At 35.4% G+C, this 17,422-nt stretch overlaps 1 protein-coding gene and 2 pseudogenes across 4 annotated transcripts in view; 1 reads left to right on the top strand and 2 right to left on the bottom strand.

The window, feature by feature from the left end:
• TRPC6 (transient receptor potential cation channel subfamily C member 6) overlaps positions 1 to 17,422 on the bottom strand; it is a 199,397-nt gene that overhangs the window by 59,239 nt on the left and 122,736 nt on the right. For all 4 annotated transcript variants that reach the window (XR_013156603.1, XR_013156604.1, XM_077113171.1 and 1 more), the window contains exons 3-5: positions 13,762 to 13,947; positions 11,596 to 11,760; positions 2,086 to 2,302 (exon numbers count right to left, since the gene is read on the bottom strand). Coding sequence is in view for 2 of the 4 variants with exons in the window: in XM_077113171.1 (XP_076969286.1) it covers positions 2,086 to 2,302; positions 11,596 to 11,760; positions 13,762 to 13,947 (568 nt within the window). In the remaining 2 variants the exon portion in view is untranslated. The remainder of the gene's footprint in view (positions 1 to 2,085; positions 2,303 to 11,595; positions 11,761 to 13,761; positions 13,948 to 17,422) is intronic.
• LOC143643859 (divergent protein kinase domain 1A-like) lies at positions 2,999 to 5,592 on the top strand (annotated as a pseudogene).
• On the bottom strand, positions 5,806 to 7,771 carry LOC143643362 (large ribosomal subunit protein uL18 pseudogene; annotated as a pseudogene).

Raw genomic sequence — 17,422 nt, 5'->3', positions numbered from 1 at the left:
CTGGGAGCTTCATGAAACAGGAAGCCAGGAGAGAAAGCTAGCAGATGACACTGTGCTCACCAAGTGCCCTTCCTGCTGAGAGAGAAACTGTGACTGTGTTAACCATGTGCCTTCCCACTTGAGAGAGAAATTCTGAACTTCGTCAGCCTTCTTGAACCAAGATATCTTTCCCTGGGTGCCTTTGATTGGACATTTCTATAGACTTGTTGTAATTGGGACATTTTCTCGGCCTTAGAACTATAAACTAGCAACTTATTAAATCCCCCTTTTTAAAAGCCATTCCATTTCTGGTATATTGCATTCTGGCAGCTAGCAAACTAGAACACATGTTATATTTAAAAATAACAAAGTTTAAAAAAAACATTTTTAAAAGCTTTGTGTGAAGATTCCTTGAGCCATTTTCTCTTTATAATCTACTTATTTCCACCCTGGGAAATTTCCTGTATAGTCAGGGCCTCAAGTACCATTTGGGAACTAAGGATTGCTGAAACTGTACTTATAGCCCAGACTTCTGGGGGTTGTATTTTCTATTACTTAGTGGACTCTTCACCTAGAAGTCCCATGGGTACTTCAATGTCAATCAAACTCTAGACTAGTTATCAGTTTTTCCTTACCCCAGTCCCAACCTTATCTTGCTTCCATATTTTCCACCCTAGAGAACTGCAGTCACCCACCCAGAAAGTAATCTAAGCCAGAACTCACAGCAACTCTGCTTCTTCTTTTCCATGTGCAATAACATCTCCAAGTTCTCTGGAGTTTATCTTTTAAGATGTTCTCAAGTCTCTGCCTTTCGCCCATCCCCTGAGTTCGGATCCACATCCTCCTCATACAGATCACATCTACTGCCTCTCAGCCTGCAGGCTCACTCCTCCTTCCTCCCAGCCACTCCACTTCACAGCCACTGTAGCCTTTCCAAAATGTGATCTGATTGCATCACCAGCAGAAAATTCTGAGTTCCCATATAAATTCACACACACACACACACACACATACACACACACACACACACACTCAGTTTTCCCTATTAACACTTTGCATTAGTATGGTACTTTTGTTACAGTTGATTAAAGGATATTATTATAATTTTATTACTAACTGTAGTCCATAGTTTGCATTAAGATTCACTCTGTGTTGTATAGTCCAATGTTTTTTTTAATGTTTCTACTAACATATACAACCTTTATCTTTCCTTATCTTCAGAGTCTCAAATTGAGTGTATGTGTAGGGAAACCTTCTCTGTCCCTTCCAACTCACTCAAATTTATATGTCCAATCTGTGTGTTCTTATAGCAATTCTTCAGTTACAGTATTTGTCACATTTGATTTTGATTATTGATTTACTTATTGACCTGCCCTCCAGCCTTAACTTCCTGAAGTGCATTGACTGAGTCTCTTTCACCTCAGTGTCTTTATTATCTACAAAGCCACTTAATAGCTACAGAATTTATTCATTCATAAATATCCAATTGAAATATCTTTCTCATTTGCATTATATTTAACAAGGCATATGTATGATTGATTGTAAAGGCAAATAGTGAATTCCTTCTCTTTCACTTACAGCTTGGAAATCTAAAGTTACTTAATCTTCACATAAATCCTGAAAAGTAGATATTATATATGTTGCAGAATAGGAAAACCAAGGCACAGAGAGATTACATGATTTGATATATGTCAAACGCTTTGAATGTTTACTAATACATGATAAATGTTCAATAAATGTGACTATTAGCTACAGTTCCTGTTATATCTCACTATAAAATCATGTGGTTGATTTTAAGCTTGAAGTCACAGTTCTCCCAGAAAATGAATGACAGTTTTTATCACTGGTTGGTTTTATTAATACTATCCTGTTGGTTTTCTTCTCGGATTTTTCTTGAAAATACAAAAAGCAGGTGGCATGTGAGAAGACTATGGCACTAATAATGAACACAAGCCAAAACTGCCTTTTGAGAACACAAAAACATGGTGTGGGGTATACAGTCATGCTGCACACATTTGTATAACTGAAATGTGAAGAAATTAGTGTCATTTAGTCCACCTGCTAAGTCTGCAAAAAGAAATGATGACAAAAAAAATCAGTCTTTACCTATTACCCAGGATATAATAAGCATCTCCATCCATGAGAAGCAGGATGTTTTCATCCTGAAGAGCTGTTTTGCATTATCTGTGCTGGTTTCATTAGGAAGGAGTTTGGTCCCTTCAAATCTGTCAGCTGCATTCATAACTAGCAGTCCCAGAAAAATGGTGAAGGAGGCTGCATGTGCCACAAACTTCATAAATGGTCCACGCATTATCTTCCCCATCTGCCACAACACAAACCGAAAAGAAAATCTTACTCTTATTTTGCACGCTTTGCAAAACACACAACATATAAGTATTCCAATATTCCCCTAAAATAATTATGTATTTTTATATAATTAATGATAGAATTACAATTCTTTAGCTAATATAAAATTGCAGTCACATTCCCTACCTACTGATATTGATTACTGATTAAATAAATTAACTTTAACTTTTCTATTACATGATGTTTACATTCATAAAATATAATGCAAAATTGATGGCAAACTGCAAAGCATAGTGTCAGCATTATTCATAAAGAACACACGAATTTATCATACATGAAGTATTGAGGGAGCAGCAATGAAAATATCAAACTCAATCTACTTTGCAAAATATGGATCCTTGGTTAATTATTGCCTTACTTGCTGTGCTTATGTATATTTCATTTACATGGGTACAATTCAGACCTCTGCTGACGATGCTATTCTAGGGAGGTTATAAGTGGCTATAAAGTCAGGAGTTCCAAGAAGAGAACCCACAGTTGAGGATCTGGCAGAAGGGCGTGCCCAGAATGTGTACTAGAGCAATGTCCTGGAACGACACAGGACTTAAAATCTAACATTTTGGCTTCAGGTTCCAGTCTCATTTCCTAATGAGCTAAGTGAATATGAATCCATTTCCTAAATTATATGAAAATCAGATTCATTATATGGAATATGGGCATAGTAAAAGCTGTTGTGCCTCTACAGTCCAGGACTTATTTCAGTCTGAAATGCACAAATCTCAACCTGGGCAGAGAATGTATGTCCGAATGTGTCTCAGGGGTTCGGTGCACCCCCAGAAATGGTAAGCAAAACTTAGTATGTGTGTGCATTTTTTTCTGAGAGGGCCCAGACCTTTGAACAGCTTTCTATATGAGATTATTATAGAAAATTTATAAATTAATAATAATATCACCAACATTTAGTATGTGCCAGTTACTATTTTAAAGGCTTTCCTCTGTTAACTACTGCAACTATTATAACAGTCTAAAGGAATAGGTGTACTAAGTGCCTCTTTTATGGATGGAGAAACTGAGAAAGTAAGGTTAAGAAACTTCTTCAGGGTCACAAAGCTTATAAATGGTGGAGCGGGAATTTGAACCTAGGCATTCTTATTCCAGAGTTAATGCTTGAAATCACTAAGTTATACTTCTACTTGGTTGGCAAAACAATTTCATACTTTTTCATAAAAGTGCATACATATGTAAACTCTTAGAGAAAAAGAGTTTCTTAGACATGAAAAAGCTAAATGCTATTATAACAGAAGAAATGAAATCAATGTTCTCTGTTCCTATAAACTTTACTTGGCTATATATTTTTTTACTTTAATATTATTTATAATAGTTAAAAATATCCATATATGAGACAGGAATTCATTAATTAGGTGCACTGCCATATAATTTGACATTATAAAAGGTACACATTAAAAAGAAAAATAAAATTAGTGGTATGCACAGGTTGCAAATTATTTTTAAAAAAATTTTTAATGCTCATATAGCAAAGACTGAATAGAAATATACAAAAACAATAATAGTTACAGTTTGGGGAAGAATTTCCTTTTTCTTCAATTTTTATTGCTCTTTATTTTCACTCAAAATCTGTTTTTTTCTTTGGCCATTTTACATTTTCAGCTGATTTATTCCCAGGGAAACGTAATAGCAAAATACTTTGGAACAGTGCAACTTGAACAAAATAATTCTGTTAATGTGAGAACTACAAAATAAGAGATTATAGTTTTCACTTGCCTTTTATAACTTTAGATACGGGTACATTATACTGCAGTTTTGCAAATAAATGTATGAGTAGAATAGGGAATATTTAGTGTCTTGGTTAAGATATTTATCTAAACGGTCTAAGTGGGTTACGGAAGTTTGGGTAGCCATTTCTTAATTAACAAATTTAACAAAATACATCAATGACTCGTAGTTCATTTGGACATTATCTTTGTAGGAAACTTACCATTTCTAAAAAAAGAATTTTGAGTCTTTTTCTTTTTTTTAATGGTTTCTATTTCAGAAATCCCTGCCATTACATAAAACATGGTTCTACTTCACATACAAAGCATCATAAATATTTGAAGATGTCACATATGTTTCTTTATGGGGATTCAGTAACAAAATTATTACTAGCATGGTAATAATTCCCATAAATGAATGTTACATAACATGGTTTTTTTTCTCATTTCACCTGTAAAAATGATGAAATTCTTATCTTTACTAGGCAAAGTTGGGTGATCAAGGAACCCTTTCTGAACTGTTTACTCTCATGTTGATGGTAGCTGATGGAGACAGAGATGCCAGGTTTCCTTGGGAGAAGCCAAGTCAGCACAGACACTTCTTCAATTAAATGGATTTCTTCTTATGATAATACTTCAACATAAAGAACAAACTTCCAAATTAATGGGATTCTGTGGTGATCTACACATGATGGAAAGTGTTGATTATACCTCTTCATGGAATAAGCCTTCCATGGGTCATTGAACTTTTTCTTCCATCTGGATTCCGAGGAGGCATAGATCAGTTGTTCACACCATCATGGCCTAGAAAGGCTGAAACAGCCATAGGACTTCCAGAATTTGTGGAAGATGCTTTCTACAGCCTCTATGGAAACTTCCTCATGTGTGACACTAGTGTCAGAAACCAGGATATAATGATAAGTATGATTTGAAAATGGAGGGCATGAGAAAAACTGTGCGAGAAACAAACCTCAAAGAACTTAAGCATCATCACTATGAGTCCGATTTGGACTGTGTCTGTGACACAGGTTGTAGAACTAGCTGTGATCAGGGTACAATGATGTGTACTTCAGAAGTGATATGATTAAAATGGGCAAAAGCCTGTCAGTTACTCAAAGACTACACTGCATGGTGCTCCAAGTGAAATTCGTGAAGAATTAGAAAAACAGCTTTATTCTTATATCGCTCTCAAAGCATTCTTTGGTACTAAATGATCTAAAGAGTTTACTGTGAAAGAAAATTTCCTACATCAATGAGTCTTAGTTCATTTGAACATTTGTTAGCATTGTAGGAATTTTATCACTTCCAAAAAAACAATTTTGAGCATTTTTTTAATGGTTTCTGATTCAGAGATCCCTGCCAGGCACTTATACAGAACTCCCTTCCCCTGGGCATAGCTAAGAAACCATCATCTTAAAATACATGTGATTACTAAAGTAATGTCAGGACATACCGCATCAAAAGATTTCACTCCTGCCCTTTTAGAAGCGCTTACATTTCCCAGTGCATTCGCTGTGTAAACTATTTTGACTAAAGACTTAAAAAATATAAAAATTTATGCTGTTGAATTGCCTCATTCCACTGACAATTTGTAATTGTAAGCGTAATTTGTAGATTTATGTTAGACAAAATACTGTTGTTAGAAATATAGTTTGCACTGATGCTGTTTAAACAAGAAAATTTATAAAATTTATAAATTTATAAATTTACTAATATCTTAACATTAAGTTTGCACATTAACAAAAATTAAGACTGCAAAGCAGGTAAACTTACTCTTTCATAAAACAGATGTTGGGTTAATAGCATAGTTTGTTGTACTATAGAGTTATACACACATTTTAAACCTTATTTAGACATGAAATATCTGTGGTTTCAGAATGTTTCATTAAGAGGCTTTAACTGACTCGCTTAAAATTTAAATCCTTCAGAAAGTGTTCTTCTTGACAATATGTAACCACTGATTTTTGCAGCCAAAACTGGGTGAGTTTTCATGTGTTCATCCAAAATAAATTTGAACAGTCCATGTTAGAATCAACCAGCCTAGTGAGCCCTTCAAAACTACCATCTTCAGACCCAATCTAGACCCATATATCCTGAACTGAACATGTGGGAAGGCAAGACATTTTAGTAATAATTTTCCATTTCCAAACAGAATTTCCTATTGGCTGATGGGCTATTTTTTCAGACGCATGTAATTTAGTCATCTATTATTTTCCACATAAATTTGGTATACAGTGTTAATGTTTGTTTCCTTTTATGTTATTTTCAAATACATATATTCAGATTTGGCATGTTTGTTTCAACATCTCCATAAAATTGAACACCTCTTTTTTGTAGGAAAAAAACACATTATTTTCTGCTGAAAGTTTTCACCTGACTAAAGTGAGTGTGTTCAAATTGTGTGTCCTTCATTGGATAGTTTTCTCAAGAAAAATTAAAGCCATAAATTAGCACCAGTTTTAAGACTGTATACTTTGAAGGTACTTTTCCATCCCTTAATCATCTGGTGACAATAAATGGATGGAAGAATTATTTACTAGTGTTGGTTGGTCTGTTGCTTGCCAGATTTTTTTTTTTTGGAAGAGTTGCACGTAACTCCTGTCAAGAAGAAGAGAGGCCCAAGAAGTAGATGTTGAACTTTGTTCAAGTAAATATGCAGATAAACTTTTTCTGAAAAAGTCATAATTGTTTCTAGGAGAAAAATAACTGCCAGACTCTTTTATATTTCAAGGTATTCCCTACAGCTTCATAACGACAAGAACTTAACAAAGCAAAAGAAGGTTGATAAATAAATGTATTGTCACTACCTGAAAAATCATCACAGAAAATAGCAGTTGGGCTAGGCTCTCAACAGCCCGCTCCTCAGCTCTGAGGAAATTTGCCTTCTTCTAATCTACCCAGTCTTTCTTTTGGGTAAGAGACATCTTGAGATAGTTTTACCTCTTCTTTTTAGCTTCTTTCTTAGTTTTTTTTTCTTATAGACTGGATTCCTCGTATAGCAGCATGGCTTTCCAGTACATCCCCTTCATCATGTCTGGAGTTATGTTGTTCTTTATATACTGAGAGAATTGTTTCTTGTAACCATCTTCATCTTCCTCCAGTAGGTAACACATAATACCCCACAACGTTCGGACCCATGATTCTGCATTGAATTCCTTGCTTTCTGAATCATAACCAGGAAATTGTTTGGAACTGTGAGAAAAAGACAAGCCTTTATCCACAATTCCCTTCACAGCCCCCAAAACTTTATTCCTGTGGCAGTTCTGGCAAGCCTTGCATCCAAATAGCAGGTAAAGGCACCAGGTTGACCATCAATACTTTCCTCATTATATTCATCTCCTGTTACCTCCATTTGGCCTTCATAGATCTTGTTCGTGTCAAACCTGTTGAGAAGCCTGCGGGCCAGCAGGAGACCAGGACAACATGCTGCAGTAGTGTGCCAAGGCAAACTCCTCATCGTACTTTGGGAGTTTGTGAGCATAAGCTACGCAGACTATCATATCCCTTCTATATGGGCATAAGCAATCTGACAAATGATATTCTTGTTAGTTGCATGAATTTTAATCCTGTATTTTGGGTGTGTAGTACTTATTTTTATCCTGGATTACCAAGCATTTCTGAGCACAGTAATGGGTTTTACTCTCTCATCTTCTGAATTTCACTTGGTATCTCTTGAAATAGGCTTGATTCTTGACAACTTTGAAAAAACCCATCCTGTGGAACAGAGACCAGCATTTGTGGCTCACCACAGACCTGCAGGCCTAGGAGCCTATATGCTTCTTTTAAAGTCATAAAAGTTAGAGCTGGAATGTAGCTCAGTCCCTTTACTCTTAGTAGTTAGAATCTTAGAGCCAGGCAAGATGTGTTTGTGTGTGGGGGTGAGTGGGGGGGGGCAGGGAGGGGTAAGTATGTATACACACAGAGACATTTTTTTGATCTGGGGTTTTAAGCTAATGGATCTATCTAATTGGATGTGTTGTGGAACCAATCCCAAGTCACTTTGTAAAATCTGCTCTGAAAATGATCTCTAAAAATGATACTTCTGTAAGATTGTTCAATGTAGTAATCCAAAGAGTGCCATTTCTTGTTTTTTAGATCTGATTTTTTTTTTTTTTTTTTTTTTAAGGAAAGACAGAGAGAAGGAAGGAAGGATAGAAGGAAGGAAGGAAGGAAGAAAGGGAAACATTTTTAAACATTTTCTTGTTTTATTGTATTCTGTTTCTCCGTTTTTGTTACATGGGCTGGGGCCGGGGATCGAACCGAGGTCCTCCGGCATAGCAGGCAAGCACTTTGCCCGCTGAGCCACCGCGGCCCGCCTAGATCTGATTTTTTAAAAACAGTTTTATTGACAAATCTTCATAGATATAAATTCCATACATGGTATACAGTCAATGGCTCACAATATCATCACATAGCTGCGTATTCATTACCATGATCATTTTTTAGAACATTTGCATCACTCCAGAAAAAGAAATAAAAAGAAAAAAGATAAAACTCATACATACCATACCCTTAACCCCTCCCTCTCACAGGTCACTAGGATTTCTATCTACCCAATTTATTTTACCCCTTATCCCCCTCTTATTTATTTTTTCAATTCATATTTTTTTACTCATCTATCCATACCCAGAATAAAAGGAACATCAGACAGGATTTTCACAATCACACATTCACATTATAAAAGGTATATCTTTATACAATCTTTTAGATCCGATTTGAATAGAAATCTCAAAAAAAAAATCAAAAGAGGACAATTAAAACAATTGAGAGACAGACTACATTTGACTTTCTGCTTCTTTTGCCTATTGCCTTTATATTTAAACCAGGACAATAGGTAGTTAAACAGATAAAAATCAACATTAACGTGGCTTAATTCTTCTTTCCCTGGGGTAGAATATACACAATTTTAATTCTACAATACGCTATATATATTTTATTTTAATCATGTATTAGATCAAATGAAAATCTATTGCAAGATTCAATATTTTCCTCATGGGAAAATCTATTATAAATATAAAACTAATTTTTAAAAATTCTCTGTTTGCTTGCTGTGGGAAAACTGAGATTGGGGCAATCAGTTTCAAGGTAGCTGTCAGATCTGTGCTTCACTCCTGACCTGGCTTATCTTCCTTCTCCACTGGGCTACTGGACCTCAAGTAATTTTACTCCTTTATTTTATTCAGGATCAAATGAAGCATGTTCACTGCTTATTAAAAGTTCCACTTCGAAAAAACAAGAAACTGAGAAAACAAAAAGTTGGTTGGCAGGAAACTGAAGTGCTGTGTTTGGATTCTCTTATTCTCTATTTCTTATTACAAATAATTGAGGTTTGTGTCTATAATTTTTTTGAACAGTAGTATTAGGGGGATTTTGGCACTTCTTAGTGAATGATAGAAATTAAAAGTGAGTTATCCATTTTAGTAAAATTTTTCATCTACATATAGAGGAAAGTAAAAATTTCTAAAAAAATAATTGTAATGAAGTGGACTCATCAACTAAACAAGTTTAACAATTGATGTACCGGGCACATTGCTGAGGGAAGTGATGAAAGAAATACTTGACTTTATTACATATCATACTCTTTTCAAGTATAGATTGATGACCAAATACTTAGCTTCTATAGAAATGGAAAGGGATGAAACTAGCTTATATTAGCATGATTTGAAATCACAGTATAACCTAATTTTACTGGAATGAGCATAAGATTGATATTAGGATTACAGTGGAAAAAGAACAAGTAAGAATTTTTTTAAAAAGCTTCTGAAAGGAGCAGACTTGAGAAAGGAAAACCAACTTTAATTAAAAAAAAAAAAAAAAAAAAAACAGGGACTCCAGAATTTGATCTGGCTTGATTTTCATGGATTAACTGGAAAATTTAGAATATTTAAAATAAAAGCTTCATTTCACTTCAGCATTTTCACCATTGTAAAAGAACAAAAAATTCTGTAACATGTTAATAATGTTCATGTGCATTATGGAATGGAACAATTGTAAACTAGATTAAATCCCTGAAGACCAGGAAATGAGAGTAGGGTCAAAACAAAAACATTCTATAATAGATATAGCCTATGTTCTAGGAAGGAAAATTTAGAAATTTTTTTTCCAAGTGAAATCTATCATTCCTGTGAAAAAGGAAAAAAATGATAACTTTTTGGAAGAAAATCTATAGTATATGTTTCTATTTCTAGGAAATATCACTATTTTCATATTCTTTTGCTCATTTATATTTTATTTATATGACATAAGTTTTGGGCCTTACATATTTTAAAGGAAAAATAATCAATGATGATTTTATTTTTTATCATTATGAGAAAGTGCTGTTTACTAGAAGTAATCATGAAGTCCCATTATGTAAAAAGCTTTGCACCAGTTCTCCAGTATGAGTTACTTAAAGGGGTCCTATATGGCTAATATGCCACATATATCACTAAGTAATAAGAAGACAGTATGTTGGTAATGGTGGGATGTGTACATTTACCCACATGTTACAAATGTTTGAAAATGAACCATGACTGCATTTAAGAACAGCAAGGGAGGAATCAGAGCAGCTCTGGAAAAGAGGAATGAAAAAGAAGAAAAAAGAAAAAAAGAAGAAAAAGAAAAGAAAGAAGAAGAAAAAAAGAAAAAAGAGAAAAAAGAAAAAAGAAGGAAAAAAGAAAAAGAAAAGAAAGGAAAAGAACAGCAAGGGATTCAACTATTTTCACACAGCACATAATGGTTCGATGGACATTTTAGCTACATAGCTTTAGATTCCAGTCTGCCTATTAGAATTGGAGCTTAAGCAGATCCAGAAATAAAGCTTCAAGAGCATGAAGGATACGATTTTTGGCACTGCAGGACAGACAAATCTCTGTGCCTGTTAATATAATGACAGGTCAGCATTTCTCAAACTTGTTCTGCCACATTACTGAAAGGTTGGGTCTGTTTGAACCTATTATCTTCACCAAAGCCTTGGCACAAAGATTCTGCTAAGAAAACAGGCTATGATGTTGTTGGGTACCAACGTACTCTATCCCTAAAATAAATGTTTTTCATGGAAATGAGTATTACATTAGTATTTACATGGCTGTCCTTTATTTAAGATTTGTCATCACACTAGTTAAAATAAATGCAAAAAATGAAAATTTCATCTAAGTTTTTTCCAGAGAAACAGAAAGGAAAAATGTTCATTTCTAAGATGTCACTGGAAAACATCTGCATAGTAGGACCTCATTGAAACATATAAAATACGTTGCATATAAATCCCTAGAGAGAGAACAAGAAGGAAATATACTAACATAATAACTGAAGATTTCTTTCACACATTAATAGTGGTGCTATTTCAGATGACTTTTCCCTTAGTTCTTTTTTTCTATTCCCTCTAGCAAATAAGTATTATTTTTATAATATTAAAATTAATAAAGATTATTTAAGCCTAATTGTTATTTCCCCGAAAATTCTATTTTGGAAATAGAGTTTTTCCCTATTTAACTGCTTCTGGTACATCAAATGAGACATACTTCAGTAGAAAATAGAAGCCCCGGCTTTATAGACCTACCTTGCTGCATGGAGCAAACCAGTAAATGAGAGCCAGGAAGGGCAGTCCGATAGCAACAGCGAGGACGACCAGAAACTTCACTGCCATCGTCTGCTGTCGTAAACCGGAAAGATTCTCATACCATATGGAGAGCAGCTGTTGTTGGCAATTTGGATGAGCTACAAACTAGCAGGGAAGTGGCAAAACATTTAATAGCTTGCTTAAAGAAAGGTTCCGCATAAACTAATTTCATGCATTTTAATAGTTTCTGTGCTTCCGTTTGAAAAATACTAGTAGAATTAAAAAACAAAAACATCTAGTTAAGAGACATCAAACAAGATTGCAGGAAGTTCTAAAATATCCTAAATAAATTAGAAGATTCCAGTTTACCAACTTTTCCTTAGTGTCTGATGGGCTTTCTTTGAAAGCACAGAAAACTTTTGAAATTTAATATTATAAAAAGATTCACTAATGTTTTATCCAAGCAATTTTTATGATTGTATATTGATATAACAATGCATTCTTTAAAAATATATAGTGGATGTTTGACTTAGGAGGAGATGCTCAAGATATAGATGTGCTGAAAGAAACATGACAGTTACTCTGATTAGGAATTGAGGAGAAATAAAGGGGGCATGTCTATACCATTTTTAAAATTAACATAGAACCATAGGCATGTAGTATTTTTATTGTTGAAAACTAGTTTTTTAAAACTGTTTTTTTTAAAGGTATTTTACATAACCCAAGAAGCAGCCAAGCGTGAGTACTGCATGGAAAGGAAAGTTAAACTATTCAAAAATGCACCATTAGAGGGGATTATTCGATGGCACTAAAGAAGGAATCGAGGTGTTCCTCAGTCCAGGTGAGATGGCAACAAGATTAAGGAATATGTCACCTGCTTCTGGACACTGGTTTCTATCAGTCCATAAAAAGTGAAATGGGAAAAAATGGCGCTAAAATTTGGATCAGAGATAGCACACAAGGTTTTTTAAAAGCGTAAATTTCACGAGTCCAGTGCCTACCCTGGCAGTAGGATACTCCCTTGCTGTACCAAGCAAGAGCACTCCAATGTACCAGATTCTTCTTGGTACACAGGTACTAACAGGCTGGCAGTCTCCTCTGACTTGTCAGTTTGAAGAGAGGTATTTCTGTTTGTGGCCAACCTCCTATTTACCAGAAGTATCATCATACCATTTTGCATAAATTGTAATTACAACAAAATCCACGAGGTCAGTAATTTAGAAGGGGAAAAAAGATTCCTGGGTCTTTGAGTTACTTGACTTTGTTTTATATAAAAGGGCCTGAAATTGATTAAGATAAGAGGTTGTGAGAAAGTGTCGTTTGAAAGAGAACTTTGAAAGGCTCCTTGAAGATATTCATAACCAGGTCATCTGGATGTAGTTTATATTATCCTTGCAATTCTTACACATTACATCTTTCAGCGCGGAGTCCATGCAAAACACGAGCAAGGGAGCGGCAGCCCCCAGTACCAAAGACCACATTCTGCCTGGGCCTCTACAACACGCCCGTTCCTGCCCCAGCGCTGGTTCCTTATTTTGATGAGGACCTTGTCTTTCTACCAGCTTATTACTGAAGTGATATATAGCCTGTCTGCGGTTTCAAAACTGTGATATTGACTGAAATGCATTTTCCTGTGGTTTGGTTTAAAGGTTTAATCCCCCCACACACATACACACATGCACGTAAAGAAAGAATTGAGGCATTGGCCTCAAATTAGAATATATCAAAAAATGGGCAAATGGAATGGGGACTTAAATAATAATGTCCGCATCATGTAACAAATGCATCATGTAACTTGGACACTTAAATATTTCATTATTTAAGTTCAGGAAAGTGGCGATCACTGCAATGTTCTATATAAACAAATCTAGATTTTATAGGACTGATATCTATTGTACTGTTAAGTTAAATCCCTCACAAATAAGCCCTTAAGGTTCATTAGGGAAAGTGTTGTGTTCTTAATGTTAATTAGAAAAACACAGCTCAATCTAACCATGCTAATACTTCCTTATTCTACATCAATAAAATTTGAAATAATGGGGTGCACTGGTGGTTCAGTGGTTGAATGTCCTCCTTCCATGCAGGAGACCTGGCCTCCATTCCTGGACCCTGGAGCCCTGCAAAAAATTTTGAAATAATGCAAATTGGCTTAATGCCTGATCTTACTTTTTTTACTTCATATTTAATGGCAAGTTTCAAACGGCTGAGATTTGGACGACCATGATCTCCACTATTATGGCACATTTCGACATCTCCATTCAGAATGGCCTCCACTTCTTCAGTATTTCTGCACAAATCAAGTAGTCCAACAACAAAATCTTTGCATTGCATCGACAGTTTTTTGTAGTCATTCTAGGAGAAAACAAAGCAAAACAAACAAACAAAAATAACACAATAATGCAGAAGTAGCGAATTTTATCCTCTATGCAGAATTTTTCCGTGTCTCGAAGGCTTGTAAATGTCAAAAGAAAAAGTCTGTTTTTAGTTTTACTGTTCTTTTAACATCTTGAGATTACTGTTCTACTGAGTGGTCTCTGAACTACCTTAGCACCATAAAGGTGTTTTCTATGCCCTAGAAAGGAAATTTAACAGAATAATAATCTAAGTTAGCAAAAACCAGTGGGGCTTGTCAAATTCACCTGTTGATTCAGGAGAATATACAAAAGTAATCAACTTTTCCCACAACATGATCATAGTACTTTTCATACATCGTATCTTATGTTCATAACTTCTCAGCTAGGAGCATAAAATACGTTTGACAGACCTTGAAAAGACTCTGTGGGTACATGGTAAACTTGAGAAATAGCCCATATGGAGAGGTGCCAGAGAAGGGCAAACACATAGTACTCATCTATTTCACAGTTATTGAGGAATTTATGGGCCAAACCCAGGATCGCAAGACAAAGTCAAAATATAAAGTCTGCACATTGAGATGATTCTCTATAGAAAACAGAAAAGTTGATGAACATTCTTTCATTATTGTAGTTTGTAACTGATGATCTAATATTATGCTGGGAAGTTTTACTTAGTGCAGGTCATGTTCAAATAACAAAATCCCACGGTATCCTTATTCGTGGCATCTGTTCACATTTTCATTCAAGTCTTTCAAATATTTCCTTCCTCTTAATTATCTTACCCTGGAATAAGGCCATTTATAACCCAGGGTTAACCAAGAAAAACAATTAGCTAGAGTTCATTATGTTACAATGATTTATATTATTTCATTTAATCTGTACAATAGTCTTGCTCACTTTGGTAAAATAACTTGTCCCAAATCACATAGCCACTATGCATCAAAATCAAGCTTTAAATATAACTCTGGCCCCAAACTCTTTGCCTTTAAAAATTATAGCATCTTTGTCTTTCTTTTGTAGAATGCTTTTCTACTTTGATCTTTGAAGTAACCGGGAAGCAAGCAAGGCAAATATTCTAATCTTGCACATGATTCTCTGAAGTCACACTACTTCATTGGTAGAGTTTACTCTTAAGTCCAACTCTACAGATTCCAAGTTAGTTGCCTTCCTGGTCCTGAAACTTCTAGTGTGTTGTAGGGTGAAAAAGATCCTTGAAATAACCAAACGAGGATCTGTCTGGCTCTCAATGTCAGTCAGTTGGGTAATATTTGGGGGGAAGTCTATATGGAGTCAAGTTTCATATTGGGTATGCATAAAACACCTACTTAGTCTCTCTGTAAATCATGTCAAGTGAACATTTAGTATGGTTAGTAACTGCTAAACAGGCTACATTATGCTAACTACAGGACCAAACAGATCCCTTAGAGCGAATTGATATGGTAAATTATAATGATCTGAGAATGGCACAGACTTTTTCTATACAGGTATGTGGTCCCACAGTGTAAGCAGATTCACAAGGAAACAGTGTTGCCTTTTTCATAAAATTATCAGTCATGGAGACAACCTTTTAGATGTGGAGGCACAATAATGTTGTCCATAGCAGTAAAGTATAGCAGCTAAGAGCTTGGACTTTTTGGATCAGACATACTTGTAATCAATCCTAGCTCTTTCATTCATTAAAGTTATATGACCTTAAATAAGTTAAAACCACTGTATGAGGTAGGTATTAATAATACTTCCAATTTACATATGAGAAAGCTGAGCCTAAATGAGAATAAATAAGTGTTAGAGAGAACATGCATCTAAAGTACTTCGCGTGGTGCCAAGTACTTTACATGGTGCCAAGCATTTAGCAAGCATTCAAAACATTAAAATTTTATTTTTAACCATCGGAGGGAAGATCTGAAAACAGGCCGTTTTGTGACATTCACATGATAACATGGAGCTATGAGAAAGTTGAATGCTATCTGGCTCCTCTTGTATGCAGCACTCAATTCTATAAGTCCCACTTGTCCTTTTAAAGGTGACAGATAATAGGTCAATATTGATGCACTCCAGAATGCTAAGAAGGCTTAGGTGAAATTAGATATTTAAAGAGAGAAAGTGATCCTTCAAGTGTGGGGCAATACTTTTTGGTAGACATCACATGATCTGAAAGAGGAAAGTACATGAGCTTTGTTCTATTTCATGACTTAACCTTAAAATGTTTTCCAATTCACTACTAACTCTCAAGATATCTTCTCAAGCAAAAACACCCAATATTTTTTTTAAATAAGGCTCTGCTTTTAGAAAAACATGTAATTTTTCATCTTGGGAATTGATACACAACATTTTTAATAATTCAAATTCTCACAAATTGACACATAAACCTACTTAAAATGTAATGTTGAGAGTAGTCTGGGATCATGGTAGAGTACAAAGCTCCAGGATTCAGTCCTTCCACCAGAACAATTATTAAACAGGCAAGAACTGTCTAAATCAACTATTTCAAAACTCTGGAATCCAGTAGAACACTGTGTAGCATGTAGGGAAGAGTGAGAGCAGGAGGCTGGTAAGTTACAGCAAATTCTAATAAATTGCTCTCTCATTGCAGAGGTAACTGTCACCCAGCCCTTACTCTTGTGGCAGGTCACAGCGAGATCTGGCCTCTGGGGTAGCTCACTGGTTCCAGAAAGGGACATAAATGGTCTGGGATGGGCAGGGGCTGATCACTGCATTGTTTTTGATTAGCCACTTTGCATCACTAAGGGCCCAATTCTGAGGTAGTCATTACTCCCACAAGCCCCGAATAAAGATGGCAGAGAAGAAAAGGCAGAGCTTATGCTGGTTTGAAGCTGTTATGAATCCCAGAAAAGACCATGTTCTTTAAATCCATTCCTGTGAGTACACAGACCTGTAGTGGGTGAGACCTTTTGGTTAGATTATTTCAACTAAGATGCGACCACTCCATTCAAGGTACATCTTAATCCTTTTACTGAAGTCCTTTACAAGAGGATAAAGGGCAGAAAAAGCCAAGAGAGCTTAGAAAAGCCACAGAGAAGCAAGCAAAGACCCACAGAAGCTGAAAGCAATGAAACCCAGGAGAGAAGGACCAGCAGACACCAGCCATGTGCCTTCCCATATAACAGAGATGTCCCAGATAACAGTAGCCTTTCTTCAGAGAAGGTATCCTTCTGCTATACCTTAATTTGGACATTTTTATGGCCTTAGAATCTTAACTTAAAAGCTATTAAATTATCCATTAAAAGCCAGTCCATTTCTGGTATTTTGTACTTCGCAGCTTTAGCAAACTGAGACAGATTTGGGTCCAAGAAGTGGGATACTGAGATGTAATTACCAAACATGCTGGAATAGCTTTATAAATGGGTAAGAGGCAAACTCTGGGAGAATTATGAGGAGCTCGACACAAAAGGCCTAGATTGCTTTAAAGTGACTGTTGGTAGAAACGTGGACACTTTAGGTACTTCTGATGA

Source organism: Tamandua tetradactyla, chromosome 8 (assembly GCF_023851605.1).
Source record: "Tamandua tetradactyla isolate mTamTet1 chromosome 8, mTamTet1.pri, whole genome shotgun sequence".
Taxonomy (NCBI): Eukaryota; Metazoa; Chordata; class Mammalia; order Pilosa; family Myrmecophagidae; genus Tamandua; species Tamandua tetradactyla.
The sequence above is the reverse complement of the archived record's forward strand: the minus strand, read 5'-3'. Positions and strand labels throughout refer to the sequence as shown.